Source organism: Martes martes (genome assembly GCF_963455335.1).
Source record: "Martes martes genome assembly, chromosome: 8".
Classification (NCBI taxonomy): domain Eukaryota; kingdom Metazoa; phylum Chordata; class Mammalia; order Carnivora; family Mustelidae; genus Martes; species Martes martes.
Window position 1 is genome coordinate 10,174,950 of NC_137895.1, and position 22,094 is coordinate 10,197,043.

The following is a 22,094-nucleotide window of genomic DNA, read 5'->3' on the forward strand; positions in this document are numbered from 1 at the left end:
CACAGAGCACTGGGGCTGCGTTCTCCGCTGGCCTTCCCTCGCGGCGGCGGAATGGGTGCGCCTAGAGTGGTGGGGGCGCCCCTGACATTCTCCCCTCAGTGGGCCTCGGTGTCTGTCCTGCCCTTCCCCAATACGGCGGAGCCACTGGCCACAAGCCCGGGCCGATCAAAGGTGAGGGAGGAGGGCAGAGGCTCCACGAAGCAGCAAGCTTGGGGTCTCTGGGACCTGCCAGATTCAAGTCCAGATCCCTCTCTGTCCTTGGACGCCGGGTGGCCCTGAGCCAGAGCCTCGGTCGCCTGTCTGTACATGGGGACAGTCGCGCCAGTTCACAAAGCTGCAGCGAGGAAGAAGTGATCGGTTCGAAGGAAGGTCGATCCCGCCCTCCCTCAGGACCAGGGAGGGGCAGACAGGGCGTCGAGGGCACGAGGAGGGTGCGAGGCCAGCGCAAGGAGCCGCTCTGTCTGGGCTGCTGTTTATTCAGTACAGGCCCAGGGCCCAGCCCTGCCCCAGGAAGCGGCTGAGCCGGGAGAAGCGAATGAACAAAGGCCACCGGGGAGTGTGGGCAGGGCTGGGGCCGGCCTGGGGTGAGCTGAGGGGGCACACGGCCACTGCCCCCAACCTCGGTGGCCGGCCCCTGGCCCCCCACGCTGGCAGGCTCCAGGAGGGGCCAGTGCTGGTGCCCACGGGGGAATGGGTCCCGGACTGCCTGCCACCTCCAGCCCCTCCTCCTCTCTGTGCCCCCACTCTCCTTCCTAAGGCAGTTCCAGGGGCCAAGCTCTCCATCTGGTTGGGAAGGCAGGGAGGGGAGGGGGGGTTCCAGAGTCCAGGTCCCAGGCCACGGGCCCAGGGACTTTCGTGAGCAGGAGCCCGGGGTCGCTGTGCTAGGACAGAGGAGCAGGGAGGCAGGCGCCCCAAGCCAGCAGGCCTTTATGCGGGCGGCGGCCCCGCCCCCGCTCCCGTGCTCCGTCCTCCCACTCCCCCTACCCCCAAGATCCGCACCCCACAGGGGCACTCAGGAGTCACACCAGCTCCCACCCTTGTCCAGGGGCCCGGCAGCCCCTCGCGCGTCCCTGGACGGCTCCCCGGCTGCCGTGTCCTCGTCGTCTTCATCCTCCTCGTCCTCCCCGTCGGTGAACTCATCCTGGCCGAGGCCGTAGGCCAGCGTGGTGTGCGCCAGGTCCACCTCGATGGGGAAGACATCGGCGTCGCGCAGCACCGCGTAGCAGTCGTTGTAGTACTTGGACATGGTGGACACGAGGCGCTGCAGCTGGAACACGATGTCCTGGACTGGGGCGGACGGACACACGGGCGCCGGTGGAGAAGCCCCACCCCCAGGCCTGCCCGGGCCCGCCCCCTGCCCCTGGGCTGCCCAGCGCGCCCTCCGCGACCCCCACGCCGCTGGAGTGGACAAGGCCAGGGCGGCCCAGCCCGGCGCAGAGCTTGTGGACGGCACCCCGCTGCGCCCCCAGGGCACGGGCCAGTCCCACCCAAGCCAGACCCCAGGCGGGGATTGAGGGGGTGGGGGCGCTCCCGCCAGAGCTTTCCATCTTGGGTCAGACTCAAAGCTCTCCCACGGCGGGGCCTTGGAACCACACGTAGGCTCCTCACCTCTGGGGGCCGCCGTTTTCCCAGCTCTGAAAGGGGGAGAAGGCGGTACCCACGCACCCCCCGCCCAAGGGTGGCAGAGGCCGCGAGCTGGGCACGAATGTCCGGCCCCAGTGCCCACCTAGTCCCCTCACCGTGCTTCTGGTCTAGCAACTCCATCTTCTCCAGCACGTCCTTGCGCATCTGCGAGAAGCGGGCGCGGGCCTCCTGGCGACAGCGCAGGATCAGGCGGTACTCGTAGTTGCCAGTGCTCACGCGGTACAGGGGCTCCCCCAGGGCCTGGGGCGGGGGAGGGGGGTGCGTAACACATCAGGACCCCGGTGGGGTGGGAAGGCGGGGAGGGGGAGCCCGCTCTGGGACAGACACCAGCTCCCAGCTCCCAGCGCCACACCACACCCCTGGTCCCCCACTTCGGATTGCCGGAAGCACTTATTCTTTGTGAAGAAAACAAAAGACCACACCCGTGCACCTTAAATAATGAACATTTAGTGCTAAGGGGAATCATCCTGCCATCAAAAATATTAAAAATGTAGAGGATTAGAAATGCCTCTTAGGAGTGAGGAAAGTCAGCCTCGCCAAGCCTGGGGGAGCGGCCCCGCAGCAAGGCGGCCAGCACTCGGAGGCCCAGCGGGGCCAGGGTGGAAACGGATAGCTCCGCATGTCCAGAAACAAGAGCTCAGCCAGATGCCCGGGCCTCTCCAAGGTTGGCCTGAGCCACCCGGTGCCCCTGGCAGCCCCCGGACATTTGTGGGCCTCTGTGAGACAAGCTGGGGAAGGTGTGTACACCCCAAGACTTTCCAGCACCAGGGCCACCCCCCCAGTCGCCCCTGAAAACTCACGATGCAGCTGTACTCCTCGTCGTCCATCTCCTTCACCTTCAGGCAGTAGGACTGCGTGGGACAGCGAGGCCACGATGTCAGAGGGGCTGCGCCTCCTGGGTGCCCCCCCTGATGCCCCACTTCTTTCCATGCCCCACAGGACCCCTAAGCCCTGCCTGCGGGCGGCCATGCCAGGCCTGGGCCCTGCATGCCCTCAACTGGGATAGGCTGACACCTGTCCGGGGGGCTGGCACCTCACTCAGACTAGCCCTTGCCTCACCTCCAAGGTGAGGGTCAGCATGCAGGAGAGGGCGCTCATCTGGGAGAGTGGCAAGGGCCTGAGAAACAGCCCCGTGTTTACCAAACTCAAGTCCCAAGTAATGCTCTGGGTTGAAATGGACTCCGTGGTCAAAAGAACGTGGGAAGGCCCTTGAAGAGTCACGTGGCACACAAGCCTGTCAAAGGCTCTGAGAAGTCCTGCAGCCAAGGAGCCTTGGCTGGCTTGTTGGGGCATTTCCCCTCAACTCCTGTGACCATGAGAATTTTTATTTCAGCTTAAAACTCAAAAATGTCCAGGGACGCCTGGGTGGCTCGGTGGGCTGGGTGTCTGACTCTTGATTTCAGCTCAGGTCATGATCTCAGGGTCATGAGATTGAGCCTTGCATCAGGCTCCACGCTTAGCACAGAGTCTGCTTGAGATTCTCTCCCTCTGCCCCTCTTCCCACTCAGGCGCTCTCTGAATAAATAAATAAATAAATAAATAAAGTAAGATCTTCTAGGAAAAAAAAACTCAGTAACGTCCCTTGGCACCCATTTTATAACCACTGACCCACTGTAAAAGTGACCCCCAAGGGGTCAGAGCGGTCCAGAGTGAGCGCTCTGCCTACCCCAGACTCCCAGAGGCTCCTCTGAGCAGTCGGGGAAGGGTCTAGCCTGCTGCCCAATTGCCCAGGACTTACAGGTCCCCGGTCCCACATCCTCAGACATGACAGAGGTTCTAGCCCCGTCCTGCTTGCCAGCCTGTGGCCAACTGAGGGGTAAATCTCTAAGTCGGTTCCTTCCCCAGCATGCCAGACTCGCCCCTCTCCAGAGGCTGGAGACCACTCACTAGGTACTCAAACTTCACATCCAGGTACTTCTTGATGGTGAGGCGAGTGTCTGGGATGGCTTTGTTGAGGTACGTGTTCAGATCTGTCAGCATCTGGAAGGGAATGGTGGGGGCAGGTGTTTGGTCCCCTGGGGCCAGGAGTTAGGCGGACCAGTGTGACGAAGATAGCACTGACCCAGCAATCCTTCTATGGGACCCAGGCGTCAGAGCCAAGGGGCACCCTCGGACAAGTCTGTCCACTCCATGGTGAGAGGACAGGCTGGGCCCAGGTGCAGCCAGGGCCAGAAACCAGCCTGGAGGTCAATGCCGAGTGAGGCCAGGGAGGCAGAGTGACTGACCCACAGTCAGCCGTGCAGGTGACCAAGCCAGAAGCTACGCCCACTGACTCCAGTCTAGGCCCCCTTCTGCATGCCACACTGTCCCCTCTCTACCCTCACATGCTGACACACACACATGCCCAGCATGACCTACCGGCTTGATGGTTTTCAGCAGCCGGATGCCGAACTTCTCGATGCTGCGGTGGGCATCGGCAAACTTCACAAAAGCCTCGCTCGCTGCCGGCTGGGGCTCCCGCACCCCGATGACGGAGAACACATCCCCAAAGGCTGCAGGACAAGTCTGCCCTGAAGGGTGTCCCTACCTGACCCCTTCATGGGGAAGCCAGGGATTTGCTGGGGAGAAGCAGGGCAGGGGGCGTGGCAGCCTGCAGGCCAAGGTCTGCATGAAGTCTATGTCCCAAGGGAGGTGGGTCCACACCTGAAGACAGCTGGGTCTGTACCCCCAGGGGAGCTGGGTCTATACCCAAGACAGTAGCCCTCATTCCCCAGAGTGACCAGGCCATGTGGGAAGAAGGCTCAGTCGAGGTTGGAGAGGCTGGTGTTGCCTGACAGCAGAGCATTGGTCTGGGAATCTGGATGCCGGGGACTAAGGCCGGCTCCGCCCACAGGAGCTGGGTGACCATTTCGTCGACCTGGGGCTTCATTTTCCCAACTGTAAAATGGTACTAAGTGCAGCTGCCCTGCCCAGCAAGCAGACTTGTAGGAAACGAGGGCACAAATAAGGAAAGCTCTATACACTGTCAAGGGCAGCAGAGGTAAGATGGGGCAGGCCAGACAAGGGATTGGACCCCACCGATGACCAGCTGGTCCGGATGTTCCCTACTGGTCCCCGTTACTGCTAGCTCCTGGCATCCAGACCAGGCTCAGCCTGAACTTGGCCTGACGTCAGATGCTGTGGTGTCTGCCTGAGTGTGGGGGTGATGAAGGCCCCGGGGAGGGGATCAGCCACACTCTCACTGTATGGGGAAGCACTGGGCTCAGAGGGGAGCGAGGGTCTTCCCAGGATCACACAGCACATCTGGGGGCGCCCTTACCCCGGTGTGTCTGTGACAGCTCATAAAAGGCCCGGAGGAGGTTCTTGGTGTGTTCTGTCATTCCTGTGGGAGAGACCCAACCGAAAGGGGATGGGGGCACATGGCAGCACCACAGCGGCCCCCAGGACACGGCCTCCAACCCCACCCCAAGGCCGTCACCATTCCTGAGCTCACTGGCTTCTCCCACAGCCCCACTAGGGCCCAGGGTGGAAGGCTTAGCCACAGGACCAGCGCCACCCAGGAGGAGCCCCCGTCAGACAGGAGAGCCAAGGCTCGGTGGGGGCAGATGGTGAACAAGGCCTCCCATGGGCCATCTCTCCGGGAGACAGTCGGGCTCGGAGAGACCCCCACCGCGTTTACATGGGCTATTATTGGCATTTTTTTACGGATGTGTATTAGTTTCATAATCAGAAAAAGTATGTCTTAAGAGGCTTTTTCTTAAGAACTCCTAATGGCCGCCGTCCTAGAATGTCACGGGCTGGCCTTCATGCCCCCGCTGCCACCATCTCAGAGCTGGGCTGTGGCGGTCTACCCCGGGGCAGAGCCCGTGCCCGGTTCGCTTCTCACCTTTATACAGCTCAGCGGTCCGCTCCAGCTCCTCCAGCCTCTTCACAAGCCCGTCTGGGGGGGTCGGAGAGAAGGGGAGGCCAGTGAGTCCCGACGAGCACGGGGGAAGGAGAGGGCTGGGGGCGGCCCGAGCCAGACTTGGGAGGAGCGAGGCGGCCCCCAGAAGAGAACCAGGCCTGGCAGGGGACGGGGTCCCAGGGAGGGGGAGCTATCACCTCGGCTAGGCTTGGGAGAGTTTGGGGGCAGCCCAGGGTACCCAAACCACAGGCATGCCAGGGACAGGCAGGGCGGCCCCCGGGGCCACCCCCGGGGGTAAGTCCCCACCCCAGCAGGCTGGGGCCCCTCTGAAGGGCAGAAAGGGGACGACCATTTATACATTTATACGTTATACAAAGTCACGAGTGAAAAATGGCTCGGCCATCCCCATGGCCCTGCCTGTGGGTGGCTCCCAATGGCCACGCAAAGGCAGGCCCTGCCCTAGCAGCCAGGGCCCCCGGGCCTCTAGGACAAACCCTGCCGAGCGCCGAGGAGGAGGGCCGTCAGAGCGAAGCCGGAGAGATGAGTGGTCTGGACAGCCTCTGTGCAGGCGTGACGCAGGGCTTAGTGCGTGAGAAACGTATGTGACAGTTCAGGAGGGAGAACCGCCTGGGGAGGGACGACCAGATCGGGAAGGACCCTGAAGCCGAGCTCACGCTGGACCGGGCCTTGGCCATCAACCTCATTCGCGTCACAGAGGTTTCTCAAGCACCTTCTGCCTGCCGGACCCGCGGCAGGCCCACAGAATGACCTTGGCGAATGAGCCCACGTCATGCCCTCGAGGCTCATGGTCAACAGAGGAGACAATGGCCAGGCAACGAGTGGGGTGACCCAAAGGGCTGTCAAGGGCGAGGTGGGGGCAGCTGCTTCCCCTCAAGGGCTCAAAATGGGAGCAAGGGGACCGCAGGGGCCGGGGCCAGCTTCTCGGATCACGGGAAGGAGGGCCCCTCCAGCAGTGAGGGGACAGGGGACCTCCCACCTCCCCATCAGGAGCACTGGTGGCCACCTCAGGGCAGGGTCAGTGCAGGTGTCGATGCCAGTGGCTTCCTCATGTGGTGGCCCCTCAGGGCAGGGCCTGGCCTCACTGAGCCTGGCCGCTGGGAGCCAGGACTCACCGCTCAAGGCTCCTTGCACACAGCTCAGTCCTCCCTCTCTACGCGCATGTGGGGCAGGGACTACTTCCCTCATGGTCTGATAAGCTGAGAGACAACCTGCCCGATGGCACACAGCTGGGCACTATTCCAGCTGGGGGGGCTCTCTGACCCCCGCCCCTGTGTTGACCTGAACCCTGGTTTTCTGAGCGGGAGGGGAGTAGAAGGCGAGCTTGGGCGAGGTGGCTGGGTGTCAGGCGGCAGCCGTGTGGGCTCTGCGGGGCAGGAGGGAGCATCGCTGGGCGGGGGGGCGGGGGGGTCTTTGGGAGCTGGGCCCCTGGCTGGCCCCCAGGCGCTGGCTCCCCAGAGCCCTGGCCCCCTGCCAGCCTGGCAGGAAAGGAGCCACGTAAGCGCCCGCTGTTGTTTTTAGCTGGGTCATGGGACATCATGACAGCTTCAATTTTAGAAACCCTATTTAAGGCTGGGGAAATTGCAAGGTTTGGGGGGAAAAACACAACAACCAGTTCTAATTTCATCTCAACGCATGGTAACTACAGTAACAGGGATTTATAGACACCAAGAAGCTGAAAATAGCAGCCGCCACTTCTGGACCCCACGCCACGGCCCCCCCAATGAAGCCCAGGGCGCCCAGCTGAGCCCACAATATATATAGGCATTTAAATCCAGCCCCCACACAGGCACAGCAGAACTGCTATTTATAAACTCGGGCTGGGGAGGGTGGGAGCAGGACCAAGTGTTTGACTGGCCACACACATGCGTGGGTGTGAACGTGCGTGTCCCGTGGCTTCTCCCCACCCCCCACCCCAGTCCTGGCCAGGAACCTCTGCGACAAGGGCAGCAGCGCCACCTCCTGGAGAAAGGCGGGGAGCTGGGGATGCACTTAAGAGGGCCTGTGGTAGCTGCCGGCTCTGTGACAGCAGCTGGGGACAGTGGCGAAGGAAAGCGCAGGACCAGGGAGCTGGACATCTGTCTCATCTGTGCCCTGGGCCTGAGGGCCACTGGCTGCAGGAGGCCTTGGCTGACTGCCGTGGACGCTCTGGGGGTGCAGAGGGTGACCACTGGCCCCACGGGCAGCAGGACCCACATCAGCAACACGGGTGGCTGTGGTGCCCCTCGATCTGGAAGCCTGGGCCTGCGACCCTGTCCCCGGGGCGCTGGGCAGGAGGAAAGGACTCACCGTTGCACAGGATGGCCCGGCTCAGGCCCAGGGCGTCTGCGGTCCCCGAACTCATGTTCTCCACCAGGCGATGCTTTACCTTCTTCAGCACTGGGAGCAGGGCAGAAAGGGCCTCAGTGATGGAGCGTGTGCAGCTGGGCCGTCGGCCCGCCCCTGCCCCAGCTCATCTCCTCGTGATCAGCGACCTCAGGGACCGAGGGGGCTGCACTGAGCTCTGGAGACTCTGAGGACAGCCCCGGGGCGGAGGTCGCGCTGGACCCCCTGCCCTAGTCGCTCTCCCTGAGGGCGGTGCTAGGAGCCGGAAGGAGGTGAATGTGTAAAGTGCCAACAGACCAACCAGGGAGAGCCTCTTCTCCCACCTCTGGGAGCGGAGGTGCCATCAGCGACAAGTGACCTTGGACCCCGGACTGAGTTACTATATAGGTGGCCGCATACAGAGTCCTGGAAGGGGACCGGGATGGGACCAAAGGGGTTTCTACAGAGCACCTCCGTCCAGGACACACTTGATCTTAGCGTCTCTCCCTGAAAACCGGGACGCGGCTATGCCCCTAGGGTGGAGGGAGAGTGTGTTGGGCTCCAGAGTCAAGGAACATGGGTGTGCGCCACCCAGGGGACACGGCCCTCTCTGGGCCTCAAGCCTTGATGCGGAAAGAGGCAGCTGGTCCAGAGGTCCTCGAAGCTGCAATGTCCAAGCTCTGGAGCCTGAAGCTTCTACAGATCCAAAGCCCAGCCCCCCTAGCAGGAGGCCACTTGTCCTGGGGAATGCCATGGGAGCACCGGCCAGCCAGTGACGTCCAGCTCAGACCTCGAGCCTTCCTGGGAGCAGGCAGACGGGAGAGGCGGCCAGGGCCACGTAAGGGAGTGTCGGGGGGCAGGAGGCACCATGCCTCACTGTAGAGGCTGCCCTCCCTTTTGGAAGGGGGAGGGGCTGGCCTATAAGGGACAACCGTAGGGCAGTCAGAGGAGGTGGACCTGGGAGAGGACTGCAACATGGGACAGATTTCTTGGAGCAGCTGAAGGAGAGCACCCCGGGTACTCCCCCAGGCCCTTAACTTGGTCAAAAGCCACATAACCCTTGACACACTGTCACAGAAACGCAGAATAGGGGCTGGGGCCTGGGGGGCCACGGGGTACCACTGTTCTGTCCCCACTTACCAATGTCCAGGGACATGCCCTGCTTGGGGTCCGCCTGCAGCTTGTTGTAGTGGATAGTCACCTCCCCCTGGAAAAGAGGAGGGTTGAGAAGGAGTCTCCTGGGTCCCCAGCCCCTTCCCTGGGAAAGCCTGTGTGCCCCAAAATCTGTGGTCACAAGGGAATCTTGAGCCCCGGGAGGGGCCCCAAACCAACCACGAATTCTGCCACACTGGGCCAAGGGCTGTGACCAGGCCCTGCCTTGTAACCAGTTTGTTCCCAGGTCCTTCCTTGTCCCACTATGCGCCAGGCCCTGCAGAACCAGCAAGGACAAGGGCAGACACGGTCCATGCTGTCACAGAGCTCAGAGCCCGCTGTGCTCCAGCGAGATTGGGTGCCCTGCGCTCCCCCACCCCACGCCCCACTCCAAGCCCTCGCTGTGCCAACGGCGGCAGCGCTCCAAGTCACCCCAGATTCAGTAGCTTTCTCTGTGCCTGGTGCTGGGATGTTAGGGAGCAGGTTGGGGACAGCTCACAGCCCCTAGGGCCCAAGCCAGCAGAGAGGCTGATGCAAATCACTTTCTACAATAGGAAGGAAAGTGCTGGCCTTCTCCTGAGGTCTTCCCCCACCAGGGGAGGCTGCTGCCAAGGTCACTCTCATCCATGCAGTCCTAAGACCCTTGAACTTGGGCTGGAAGCCATTCAAATACAAAACAGGATTTCCAGAATGAGCCCTGAAGGGAAATCAAAATGACCTGATGCCTTCAGAGTCAGGGGCAGAGGCAAAAGGCTCTCACAGGCTGTGGCGGAAGTGCCCTGCTGGACCGTGACAGACAGCAACTGAGGGCAGTGGGACTCAGACCTGAGTGCTGGTCCAGCCGGGTGACCAAAGCAAATCCCTTCCTCCCTCTGGGTGCTGGTAAACCGGGACCTAAGCCCTGCCTGCAGCCAAACACGGGAGCTGGGAGATCCCTGAGTTAGTGTCAAGGCTGTGCACACTCGAGAGGACCTCTCGTCCTGCTGGGCAACGTCGGGGGGCGCTGGCGTGAGACGGGCCTCAGAGGACGGACGGGTTGTGATGAGTACACATGTGAGCGCTGAGGAAGGGGCCACAGGGGACACACCCCCGGCCCCTGGTCTGCGCCAGGATGAAACACGGTCCGCCTGCTTCCCACGAGAGCTCCTCTGCCCCAGAGGGCTGCGCCAGGCCAGGAACATCCCGGCCGGGTGGGGCAGAACAGGAGAATAAACGGGAGAGGGTAGAGAAGCCCTGGGCTAAGGCAAGAGGGACAGGCAGGGACATTGGTGCCAGGTCCCCGAGACACGGAGGATGGACAGGGGTGAGGAGAGGTCTGGAAGGATGGGATGAGGGAGCCAGGACACTCGGCCCAGCTCAATTCACGGTCGGGAGCCCCGACTTGAAAAGCTCGAAATCATCCAATGGCTTTGCAGGTCCTTTGCCGTTTTGGTTTCCCAAGTCACTAGCAGCAAAACCTCTAAAAAATGGCTAAAGGGCTACACGCTTGCTTCCGTGAGTGGTCAGAACGCTGCCTGCCATTGGTGGGGGAGGGGACTTGCGGGGCGAGACCTCGGCCCGTGCCAGCCGGGGTGGAGCACGGGGGGCAGGGACTGGCCACGCGTGATTGTGGTCTGCAGAATAGAAGACCGGCAGCTGGACTGCGAGCTGCCGCTGAGCCCAGAACTTTCCTTGGGGGTCTGTGAGCCCAGCAGGACCCAGTGAGCAGAAAAGCTCCTACAGGGATGAGGAAAGGGGGCTCCTCTTTCCCTCCTGCCCCTCCGAGGCCCGGCATGGCCCGACTGACATTTACCGGGTGTCTGTGGACCCCGGCAGGCTCCCCTTGGACTTCTAGCTTCAGCTCCAGCCCTGAGCGGGGACACACTGGCTCGCCCCGAGGCACGGTTCCCAATCCGACAGCAACCCTGGGAGCTGAAGGACAGGGGACCGGAAGGTGCCCACTCTCCCGCCAAGGCACTATAAGCCCTGGAGCGTGAGCGGTATTGACCGGATGTGGGAGACGCTGCGGGAGGCTGGACTGTGGCCCGGACCCGGGTGTACCAAGGGGGCAGCTGAGAGGGGGCCCGTCCCCTTCCAGGCCTGCGGGGGCTTCTGACAGGCTGGGGGCCATCGAAGTGGCGTGGCTGCCTGTGTCCCCTCCGCCCCTGCCCGCGGCAGCCTTACCTTCACCTCCTGAATCATCTTGGCCACTTCCACCTTGGTTTTGCCCTTGATTGACCTGCCATTGACACCGGTGATCTCGTCGCCAGCTGCCACAGTGCCGTCCAGGGCCGCTGGGGTGTTGTCAAACACCTGGGGGTGCAAAGGAGGGCGGGGTGGAGACAGTGGTCCCCTGCGCCCCGACCGAGGCCCGGCTCGGGCCAGCCCTCACGCACCCAGCCGCGCGCGTGCGCCTCCAAACGCAGTTCGTTCACAGATTTTCCCCCACAATGCCTGAAGCCCCAAAGGCCCTCTGGTCAGTTCCTGCGCCTCAGTCTCAGTCCCCAAAGAGCAAGGACTCCACCGCGCATGTGAGCCCCCCTCCCAGGGTCCAGGGTCTGCACTCACTGCGGCGTGAGGCAGGGTGGGCCCGTCCAAGCACAGATGCGCGAGCGCTGCTCTGGGCAAGACAGGGGCGGCGGGGGGGCGGGGGGGGGTGGTGCAGTTAGGCCGTGAACGTGTGTGCAGAGATGGACAAGAAGACGAAAGTCATAGCCAGACAACAGCCACTAGGACAGACACTTAATTATTAGTGGTCGTCTGGTCCCGTCTTTCCTCTCCTTTATCTTCAGTTGCTAAATTTCCTCCACAAAGCGTATAGAAAGAACACTTGATACTGTTTCACATATATGTTACTTATATGTAACATTTTAAGGAAGAAGTGAAAAACCAGAGATGAGAGTTTCTTTCCATTACCTTCCAGGATCACACTAAAAACACAATCATTATTATTTTTTTTTTAATTTATCTGAGAGAGAGAGAGTGTGCACACGTGCACGCATGTGAGCACGAGCAGGGGGAGGGGCGGAGAGGGAGAGACTCTCAAGCCGACTCCCCACTCAACCCCGATGCAGGACTCGATTCCAGGACCTCGAGATCACAACCTGAGCCAAAATTAAGAGTTGGATGCTCAACTGACTGGGCCACCCAGGCACCCCAATATTTTTTTTTCACTGGTAAAGAAGACAATGAGACGGTCTACCTGTCCTTGGAAGATGGACAGCAGGAATCCAAAGGCCTATGGAGGGGCTTTAGGAAGAGAGATCTAGTCTTCGCTGGAAACTGCCAGTGGGTCAGGAAGTGGACCTCTGGAAACAGCCACAGGTGGGCGGAAGGGAGGGTGTAGAAAGTAAGGAAAGGATTCAACTCCGGGTTCCCTCCCATCCGCAGAGTTGCCCATCACCACCCCTTCTCCATGGAAGATGGAGGTGGTTTCCCCAGAGAAGCTCCTGACTCAGGCCCAGGGACTGAGGGAGGCATGAGAAAGGTACTGGACTGGAGAGATTTGGGATTAGCGAGTCCCCAGCCCCTACCCCCAGTGGGGACCCAGAATGCCAGCAGCCAGGCCTAATGCCCTTCCCCACGGGAGACTGGAGGCCGCTGCCCTGAACAGCTCCACGGCAAAGGCCCATCTATGTAGACACTGGGAGAGTCCCCCACAGCTCCCGATGCCTAACCGCCCCAGAGAGAAGCCCCCCAGACACGGCCTGCACACAGATCCTCAACTATTTAGCACATGGCGGCGATGGCTCACTTGCCCCGGGAAGACAAGCGAGGATTACCGGGCACTTGGGAAAAGGTCCCACATGGAAAACACTTACACAGAGAAAAGGAACTACAGGAAGCAGAAACGAAGTAGGGGCGGTATAAAAACAGAAAGAAAAGCACAATTAACGTCTTCAAGGTGATTAGAAAAAGAACAGGATGATATAAAAGGATCAATTCAAAAATAGGGGGGGCACCTGCCTGGCTCACTCCATTAAGTACCTGACTTCAGCTCAGGTCATGATCTCGGGGTATTGGGATCGAGCTCTGTGTTGGGCTCCTTGCTCGGTGGGGAGTCTGCTTCTCCCTCACCCTCTGCCCCTCCCCCCACTCATGCTTGTGCACTCTCTCTCTCTCTCAAATAAACAAATAAAATCTTTGAAAAATAAAAAAAAGGAAAAGTCTTAGAAATGCAAATTATAACTGAAATTTACAATGTCAAAGAAATTGGGCAGCCAAGCAGAGGAAAGTGAAAAAGACATGGGCAATCAGAAAAAAAGAGAAAGAAAAATATTAGAAGATCATTTCAGGAAGCCCGGCACTAATCAACAGGAGTCCCACAAGAGGGAACAGAAACCAGAGCAAGATCCCCTCAAAGAGCCAACACTAGAAACTTCCAGCAGGGAGAGAAACATGAGGGTCCCTGAGGGACACGCCCTTGTAGGCTCCAACACAAGACAAAGACCTGGCCAAGAGCCATCATCGTGACCCTTCAGAATGCCAGGGACACAAGGAAATTCCCAAGGGTCTTGAGAGATCAAGGATAAAGAAATTACGGATAAAAGGTCACCCATAAGAAGAGCAGCCTCAGACATAACAACAATGCTGACAGCACAGATAATGAAAGGATGCCATTGAATTTCTAGGTGAAAATTATTTTCAAACTTGGCATTCTTTTTTTTTTTTTTTGATAGTCATTCTTGATCTGTCCAAGTGTCAAGTGGAAGGACTAGAATAACAACAAAGACAGGATAACGGCATCTTCAGAGACACAAGCTCTCAGAAAATGTACCTCCCATGCAGCCTCTCTCAGAAAGCTGCAGGAGGGAGCGCCTGGGTGGCTCAGTGGGTTAAGCCTCTGCCTTTGGCTCAGGTCATGATCTCAGGGTCCTGGGATTGAGCCCCGCATCGGGCTCTCTGCTCAGCGGGGAGCCTGCTTCCTCCAATCTCTCTCTCTCTGCCTACTTGTGATCTCTGTCTGTCAAATAAATAAATAAAAATCTTAAAAAAAAAAAAAAGCTGCATGAGGCGCACTCCACCTCAATGGGGATGTCAGCCGAGAAAGAGGGCTCCCGGCCTGCACAGCGAAGGAAACAGTCAACAAAGCTAAAAGGCAACCTACAGAATGAGTGAAGATATTTGCAAAGGACACAGCCGATAAAGGGCTAGCATCCCAGATCTATAAAGAACTTAGACCAGTCAAAAACCAAATAATTAAATTAAAAAATTGGCAGAGACATGAACAGACATTTCTCCAAAGAAGACATCCAGAGGGCCAACAGACACATGAAAAGATGCTCAACATCACTCAGCATCAGGGAAACAGAAATCAAAACCACACTGAGATACCACCTCACACCTGTCAGAATGGCTAAAGTCAATGCCACAAGAGACAAGTGTTGGGAAGGTTGTGGAGAAAATAGAACCTTCTTGCACTGTTGGTAGGAATGCAAACTGGGGCAGCCGTGCTGGAAAACAGCATGGGGGTTCCCCAAAAGTTAAAAATAGAGCTACCCTAGGACCCAGCGATCCCATTACTGGGCATTCAGAATACAAAGCATACAAAAATGCTAATTCAAAGGGATATGTGGGGGCACCTGGTTGGCTCAGTGGCTTAAAGACTTTGCCTTCGGCTCAGGTCATGATCCCAGGGTCCTGGGATCGAGCCCAGTATCAGGCTCTCTGCTCAGCAGGGAGCCTGTTTCCCCTCCAACCCCTCTGCCTGCCTCTCTGCCTACTTGTGATCTCTGTCTGTAAAATAAATTTTAAAAAAAATCTTAAAAAATGTTAAAAAAGTGATATGTGGACGCCTACATTTACAGCAGCATTATTTACAAGAGCCAAGATATGCAAGCAGCCCAAGTGTCCATTGATTGATGAATACATAAAGATGTGATGTGTGTATATATAACGGAATATTACTCAGCCACAAAAAAGAACGAAACCTTGCCATTTGCAAAGACATGGATGGATCTAGACAGCATAAAGGAGTCTGTCACACAAAGACCACATGATGTTACTCATAACGTGGAATTTAAGATACAAAACAAACAAGCAAAGGGGAAAAAAACAGAGACAAAGCAAGAAACAGACTCTTAACCATCAACAACAGGGGCGTCTGGGCGGCTCAGTCGGTTAAGCATCTGACTCTTGTCAGGTCATGATCTCGAGGTTCTGAGATGGAGCCCCCCTGCCCCCCGGTCAGGCTCTGCCCTTGGCAGGGAGCCCGCTTGAAATTCTCTTTCTCCCTCTCCCTGTCACTGCCCCCTGCACACCCGTGTGTGCATGTGCACTCTCTCTCAATTAAATAAATCTTTATTTGACAGAGAGAGTGAGATCACAAGTAGCTAGAGAGGCAGGCAGAGAGAGAGGAGGAAGCAGGCTCCCTGCCAAGCACAGAGCCAGATGCAGGGCTTGATCCCAGGACCCTGAGATCATGACCTGAGCCGAAGGCAGAGGTTTAACCCACTGAGCCACCCAGGTGCCCCACTGAGCCACCCAGGCGCCCCTCAATTAAATAAATCTTAAAAAAGAAACAAAACTAGAGAGGACAAACTGCTGGTCACCAGAGGGGAGATGGGTGGGGGATGGGGAAGCAGGTGCTGGAGATTAAGGCGGGCACTTGTGACGAGCACCAGGGGACGTGTGCAGGTGCTAAATCATTATGTCGTACACCTGACACTGATTATTACACCGTACATTAAGTCACTGGAATCAAAATGAAAACTTCAAAAAAAAAAAAAGGAGGAAGGAAAGAGGACTCCTGGAAGTGGGGAGTCCCACAGAGGAGAGGGAAGGGGAGGGCCCAGTGAGGACAGACTACAGCCATCAGGGCAACAGAAAGATGGTGGCAAGCAGCTGCCTGAGGAAAGGTGCTGAGTGCACACAAATGGAAGAACCCCAAGAAATGACGTTAAAAAAGAAGAAAAGATTGAGTTAAGAAAAGAGACAGAGGTTCCTCAAAAAGTTAACCACGGAGGCACAGTGGGAGCCAGAGGTCCCACTGGTGTGTGCACCTGCTCCCAGGTACATGCTCTGTGCACACGAGCACGCGTGTCTGCCCAGCAAGCGCCTGCGCGGGCTCAGCATCATCACAGTGGCCGAGAGGGGCAAACAACCCAGACATCCCTCAAAGGAATGGATGAACACACTGTGGTACACCCACAAAAAGGAATATTCATCAGCCACAGCAAGAATGAATTACTGAAATACGCCGCCCTCTGAATGAAATTCAAAAACATTATGCTAAGTGGAAGAAGCCAGACGCCAAAGGTGATGTGTTAGAGTCTGTTTATATTAAAATATCCAAAAGAACAACCTATATAATAAGCAGATTACCGACCGATCTGAAATAACCAGCACGGACACTGGTCGCAGAGTCAGAGGGGTGGGGGCCGGGGGAGGAGAGGGGGGTGACGAGTGAACCCTTAGAGGACGCGGGCTGTCCTGGGGGCATGAAAATGTTCTGACATTAGAGAGACGTGATGGTTGAATTTAGCAAATGCGCCACAAATGCCACTGAACTTCAAAACTACTAACTGTACGTCATATGAATTTCACAATAAAGTAATTTTTAAAAAAGCGCGACCACGGACGATCGTGAAGCTCAGGACACAGACTGGGCTGTCCTCCTTCTCCTACAGCACCAGCAGCCCGGGAGGACCGGCTCCTTGTTCCCCTCACTGCCTTACCCCTAGCGCCCACGGCACAGCCTGACCTGCGGTGCTGACACACGGACCGCAGGTTAGCCCGAACTGCGCGATCGCCACGCTGGAAGGATGGAGGGAGAGAGAGCAGGGAGACTCTGGAAGAGAGCTAACGTTCCCCCCTACCGGACTGGGAGAAGCTGACAGATATTTACAAGCGACAGATCCGGAAATAACAGGGTAAGCAGCTAAGTGAGCAAAGTGGAGGCTCACACCTAAGAAACTGCTGTAAGGGTAGAAAGCGTTGCTATGGGGGTAGGGGTGGGGGCAGGGGAGGGGAGGGTTGTGAGAAGGGGTGGAACAGGGGTGCCTCAGTGGCTCAGTAGGCTAAGCATCCGCCTCTTGGTTTCAGCTCAGGTCATGCTCTCAGGGTCATAAGATCGAGCCCCACAACAGGCTCTGTGCTCAGTGGGGAGTCTGCTTGGGATTCTCTCTCTCCCTCTCCCTCTGCCCCTCCCCGGCTCTCCCTCTCTGTCTAAAATAAATAAATCTTAAAAAAAAAAAAAAAGGGAGTGCTATTATTTGACCAAATTCTATTATTTTATGATCACAGGTTGTTCTAAGGAGACCTGGTCCCCAGTGGACGAGGAGGGGGAGGTGGCAGGGGTCAAGCAGGCACAAAGCAAAGGGGCCAGGCCAGGGCGAGGCCTCCCTAACACCCCCTGGATCAGAGGAGGCCAAACTGCTCGTGAAGGCAGCACCCAGAGCAGGCCGGACCACAGCCCAGGAATCTCTGTCTTCGAGGCCCGGAAGTGACTCTTTTGCAAGGTCCTCGGACAGACGGCAGTGTCCCATCTGCCACCAAGGGCTACTGAGCTGAGAAAGTCAGAACAGGGTAGAACCCGGGTCAAGTTTATGTCTGAGGTAGATAGCTTTCTTCTGAGCCTACAGAAAAACCAGGAACTCCCACCAGCCGCCAAGTCAACGGTCCCCATGGCTCCGAGTCATAGCTGACCCGAAGTCACCAGAGCAGCTTCTAAGAGAACCACAGAATTGTTCCGCACCGTCTGGGGAAGTGAACAATGGCCAGAAAAATAACAGCATCTTCTACTCGGTGTTTATTAAACGCCAGGCATTGCTTGGGGCGTTCTGTTTCATCCTCACGGTGACCAAATATTTCACACCCACACTTTCCAGGGGAGGGAGCTGAGGCCCAGAGAGGCTGGGTAACTCGCTCCTGACCAGGGAGGCTTCCATTTGGACTCAGACCATTGTCGCTGCATAGACTGGGAGACTTTCCATGACACTCCACTTGCTCCAGCACGCTCGGCCAAGAGTTATGTGGATTCGACCCTACGCCAGGCACTGTACTCAGTGCTGACGCAGTGGAAAAGCAGACTGAGAGCCTGTCCGCCAAGAGCGGAGACAGGTAAGCGGCGAGATACAGAATCACGAATGGGCAAGCCCATGATCACAGAGGGAGACGGGGGCTGAGAAGGGAAGGAACACAGTGATGTGACGGAGAACGAGGAGGCACCTCCGGAGGGGGCACCCAGAAAGGCCTCTCTGAGGGGGTCAGACCTGAAGAAAAAAAGGCACCAGCTCTGCAGAGAGAATGACGCTGCCCAAGCAGGGAGATGGCCCCCGTCTCAAGGACCTCACCCCCACCTCCAAAGCACCCGCTACCTGGACGATATAGAGGCAGGGGCAATACTGAGCGCCTCCTCCAATGCTGATCCCGATCAGGTTCTGGGCGTCCTTCTGCAGGGTCACCTTCCCGGGCACAGTAGGGATCCCGCTAGAAAGAGAAGCACGTGAGGCTGAAGCTCCTGGCAGAAGGACAACTGGAGGGGACAGCGAAGAGAACAGGCCCTTCGAAACCCGAGAGGCTCCAAGTGCTGCTCAGCTTTTTCTCTTCTCGTTGGGCCAAAAGAGACAGCATCTTGTGCTGGCACAGGTGCAGCTCTTGGGAGTCCTGAGGATATGGGATCAGATCCCAGCTCTGCCATCAACCATCTACAGGACCTGGTAAGTCAGCCACCTCTGTGCATCTCGGTTCCCACATCCAGAAGGCAGCGGTATGGATAGAAATGGTGTGCTACTTGATGAAAATTCTCCTAAGAAAGCCCACGGAAGGGGCGCCTGGGTGGCTCAGTGGGTTAAACCCTCTGCCTTCGGCTCAGGTTATGATCCCAGGGTCCTGGGATCGAGCCCCGCATCAGGCTCTCTGCTCAGCAGGGGGCCTGCTTCCCTTCCTCTCTCTCTCTGCCTGCCTCTCTGCCTACTTGTGATCTCTGTCAAATAAATAAATAAAATCTTAAAAAAGAAAAAAAAAAAAAAAAAGAAAGCCCATGGAAGGCACTTAACACCAACCCAGCCCAGAGCAGGCACTCTGTGAAAACAGGTACCCCTTCCCTCTCCTTCTTCCTACCTCTGAGACCTGAGTCAGATTCTGTCCTTGTCACCTTCTCAGGTGCACGGGAAACATTATGGCCACCTTCTCCAGAAAGCCTTCTCCTGTTAAACTATCCATCACCCATCTCTCAGTTGCTCTGCTCAATTAACCCCCAGTTTTCACTATAAACCAGCACTTATTTATGTTCTTTGGTAGATATTTGCGTGCATTCACTTATTCATTCAACAAACATTTGTTAACAGCCTACTGACGGGGAGCACCATACTAAGTGCCGAGGGCACGGGCAGTGGACCGATCCATGGAGGACAGATTTTAGGAAGGAGACTAGCAATTTTTGAAAATCTGTCCCACTGATCATCTACACTGGGAAGGAAGGTGGGTTTACAATATTCCTACTCACCTTCAAAACTTGGCTCAATTGCCACCTCCTTTGGGAAACCTTTCCTGAACACCCTAGTCGAGGCACTGCTCCATCTGCTCTCTCCTTGTAGCCAGGCCGTCCTCCATTAGTGCCCATGTGGCCCTGACCTGTTATCTGCTAATGCGTCCACAGCCCAGCTACAGATGGTGAGCTCCTGGAAGGGCAGGGTCTGTTACTGCTACGGTACAACACCTGATCCCCCCGCTGAGAAGCAAGGGTCTGTAGAACTGGGAAGTCTGGGGATCTGGAGGCCCTGGAGCTCGTGCGTTCCTGGGACTCGCAGGGAACAAAATACTCACAGTTTATCCTCCTCGATGTCATAATCCAAGTCTGCGAACATGGTTCCGAGAGTTGAGGTGGGCTGGCGAACTGCCCAGCTCGGCAGGGGAATGGGGAACTGGATCAGGGAGAGAAAAGAGCGTAGGGTTTGGGGACCCGAAGTGCCTAGGTGTCAACCTCCGCCCCGACGATCCGGGAGAGCCGGACCTTCCCCCTTCCCTCTGGACGGCGGGGAGAGTCCCCGAGGCTAGGGGGCGGGAAGGTGCGGGAATCTTACTGGGTACAGGGAGGGATTCCAGGCCAGGACGGTGGGCTCAGACCCCAGAGCCCGCCCCCACGGGTCTCCAGGCCTTTGGGAGCTACCTCTGTCGCTCACCGGAAGCGTCGGTCCCACAGCCGGGTCCAGGCCAGGCTGGCACCTGAACCCACCTGCCGTTCCACCTGTCTGCGGCCGCGACTGTCGCGTCACTTCCTGTGAGACACGGAAGTCCCGCCTTCCCCACCACCGGGGTACTTGCCCCAGTCCCTGCAGTCAACCCTTCCTCCCTGGCTCCCGGTGCTCCTAGAACCAGAAGAGAAAACAAGTATTGACGGAAACTCGCTTTTAGCACGAAAAAGCGGAAACAGAGGAAAGGTCTGGACGGGCTGACAACGCTCAACCCCGCCCCCTACCCTGTGGCTGCCGCCATCTTGGTAAGGGCAGGGCTCTTCCCAGCTTCCTCCGCGGGACTCCGGGGACCACGCCGGCCTGGCGGTTGCCACGGCAACGGAAGCATCCTTGGGCGCGGAGGTTCCCAGCGAAGTTCAGTGGAATACAAACACTTTCACATTTTCTGTTCCCCGGCCTTGGGTGCTGCATCTCTGATGACAGTCACTGAGCTGGAAGGACCCTTCGACCCTAATCCCAGTTCTGCGACCAGGAAACTAAGTGCCAGAGAAGGGAAGGGATTTTGTCCCAAGCCCCGCACCGTTGGTTTAAGATCTAGATCTCGACCCTGAGACTCCTGCCATCTAGTGCAGCGCCCCTTTAACGCTTGCACACTTGTATTCAACGGCTCTGTTATTAACAACAGATTGGACAAGTTACCTTATGTGCCCCCTTTCGCCATATGCAAACTAAGAGCGTTGAGCCAGATGCTTTCTCTGATATGTGGTGAAAGACTCCCCACACCTCATCTCTTTCTTTAGTCCTGAGGCCCACCCCCACCCCCACCCCCCGGGGCCCGGAGGGTCACAGCTTCCTTCCAGGGCAGAGGAGAAAGGAGAGACACAGAAGGATGATTATCTGCACATCCCACCATCCCATGGGATCCCCACCCCACACCCTCTTTAGGAAGGTCCCCGCAAATGTGCAGCGACCTTCTCATGTACCTGCTGCTCTGCAGTTCAGCTTACTCACAGGATTGCAAAGCTCACCACCATCCCGTGAGAGGAGAACAAGGATGGTCAGCCACATTGTGGAGGTAGGGAGACTGAGGCACAGAGAAGCAACTTCCCCCTTGTCCCATGGATCGAGGGTCGGTGGCAGAGCTAGGGCTAGAACTTCCAAGCCCTGTTCAGGCCAGGGTTTTAGTTTTCAATGCAGCAGCTGGGGAGCCTGCGTATCTCAGTCAGTTAAGCATCTGATTCTTGATTTTCGCTCAGGTCATGATCTGAGGGTCATGGAATGCAGCCCCCCCAGGGCTCCAGGCCCAGCGCGGGTCTGCTTGATATTCTCTTGCTCCCTCTGCCCCACCCTCTCCCATGTGTGTGCGTGCACGAGCGAGTGTGCTCTCTCTCAAAAGAAATAAACGAATCTTAAAGAAGAAGAAGAAGAAGAAGGCCTCCAAAGTTAGATACTTTAACATGGATTTTGATTTCTCCACCCCACAAGAGTCTGAGCTCAAGCCCATGTTCTGTCGTTTTTATAACTAGGTGATCTTGAGCAAGTCACTGCCCGCCTCTGAGCCTCAGGTATCCCTAGACCAGGGAAAAATAATCCTCCCAACAGGTACTTGTGAAGATCAAGACAAAGAGGAGAACCAGGTGTGAGTGTTTTGTAAACAATTCTCATGGCAAAGATATTGCTCCAGCCTCCTGACTCCCCACCCACTCTGGTCCCTCTTCTCTGCCTCATCCTCCCCATCTTCCAGGCCCCATTCCGACCCACCTTTTCCAGGTAGAATTACCAGACAATCGCTGCTCACAAGTCCTGCCACTTTAACATAGTTCCAGAAACACCCATTTGGATCATTCATTTGGAATTATGTCTGGCCTTCTGAAATCCATTCATGGCTTCCCTGAGCCAATTTTGAGTTGCTTAACTTATACATGCTTGTACTTTGTCTGAGAAGGTTTTTTCTCCTTTAAAATTGGGGCTTAGAGGGGCGCCTGGGTGGCTCAGTGGATTAAGCCTCTGCCTTCAGC

The 22,094-nt window shown here is 57.3% G+C and overlaps 1 protein-coding gene across 3 annotated transcripts; it reads right to left on the reverse strand.

Moving 5' to 3' along the window:
• Positions 1–44: 44 nt before the first annotated feature.
• PICK1 (protein interacting with PRKCA 1) lies at positions 45–20,162 on the reverse strand. 3 transcript variants are annotated; one of them, XM_080811775.1, is made up of 13 exons: positions 20,052–20,162; positions 19,709–19,806; positions 18,259–18,370; positions 11,126–11,254; positions 8,951–9,017; positions 7,796–7,885; positions 5,471–5,524; positions 4,904–4,966; positions 4,003–4,136; positions 3,532–3,624; positions 2,445–2,495; positions 1,740–1,884; positions 45–1,287 (listed from the first exon to the last, which is right to left on the reverse strand). In XM_080811775.1, the coding sequence occupies exons 2-13, from the start codon at positions 19,747–19,749 to the stop codon at positions 1,013–1,015; spliced, it is 1,254 nt and encodes a 417-aa protein (XP_080667901.1). In that variant the 5' UTR covers positions 19,750–19,806; positions 20,052–20,162; the 3' UTR covers positions 45–1,012. The 3 variants fall into 3 exon arrangements, with proteins under 3 accessions (XP_080667901.1, XP_080667899.1, XP_080667900.1); XM_080811773.1 differs by having other exon boundaries at positions 20,065–20,147; XM_080811774.1 differs by having other exon boundaries at positions 19,966–20,144.
• Positions 20,163–22,094: the final 1,932 nt, after the last annotated feature.

Excerpts from the sequence above, each read along its gene's own strand:
- PICK1 (XM_080811775.1), bottom strand. The coding sequence starts at position 19,749 with ATGTTCGCAGACTTGGATTATGACATCGAGGAGGATAAACT. Across the intron at positions 3,625-4,002 it reads TGCTGAAAACCATCAAGCCG|ATGCTGACAGATCTGAACAC; the intron begins GTAGGTCATGCT and ends ATTCCCTTCCAG. Across the intron at positions 1,288-1,739 it reads GTTGCTAGACCAGAAGCACG|TCCAGGACATCGTGTTCCAG; the intron begins GTGAGGGGACTA and ends CGTCCGCCCCAG.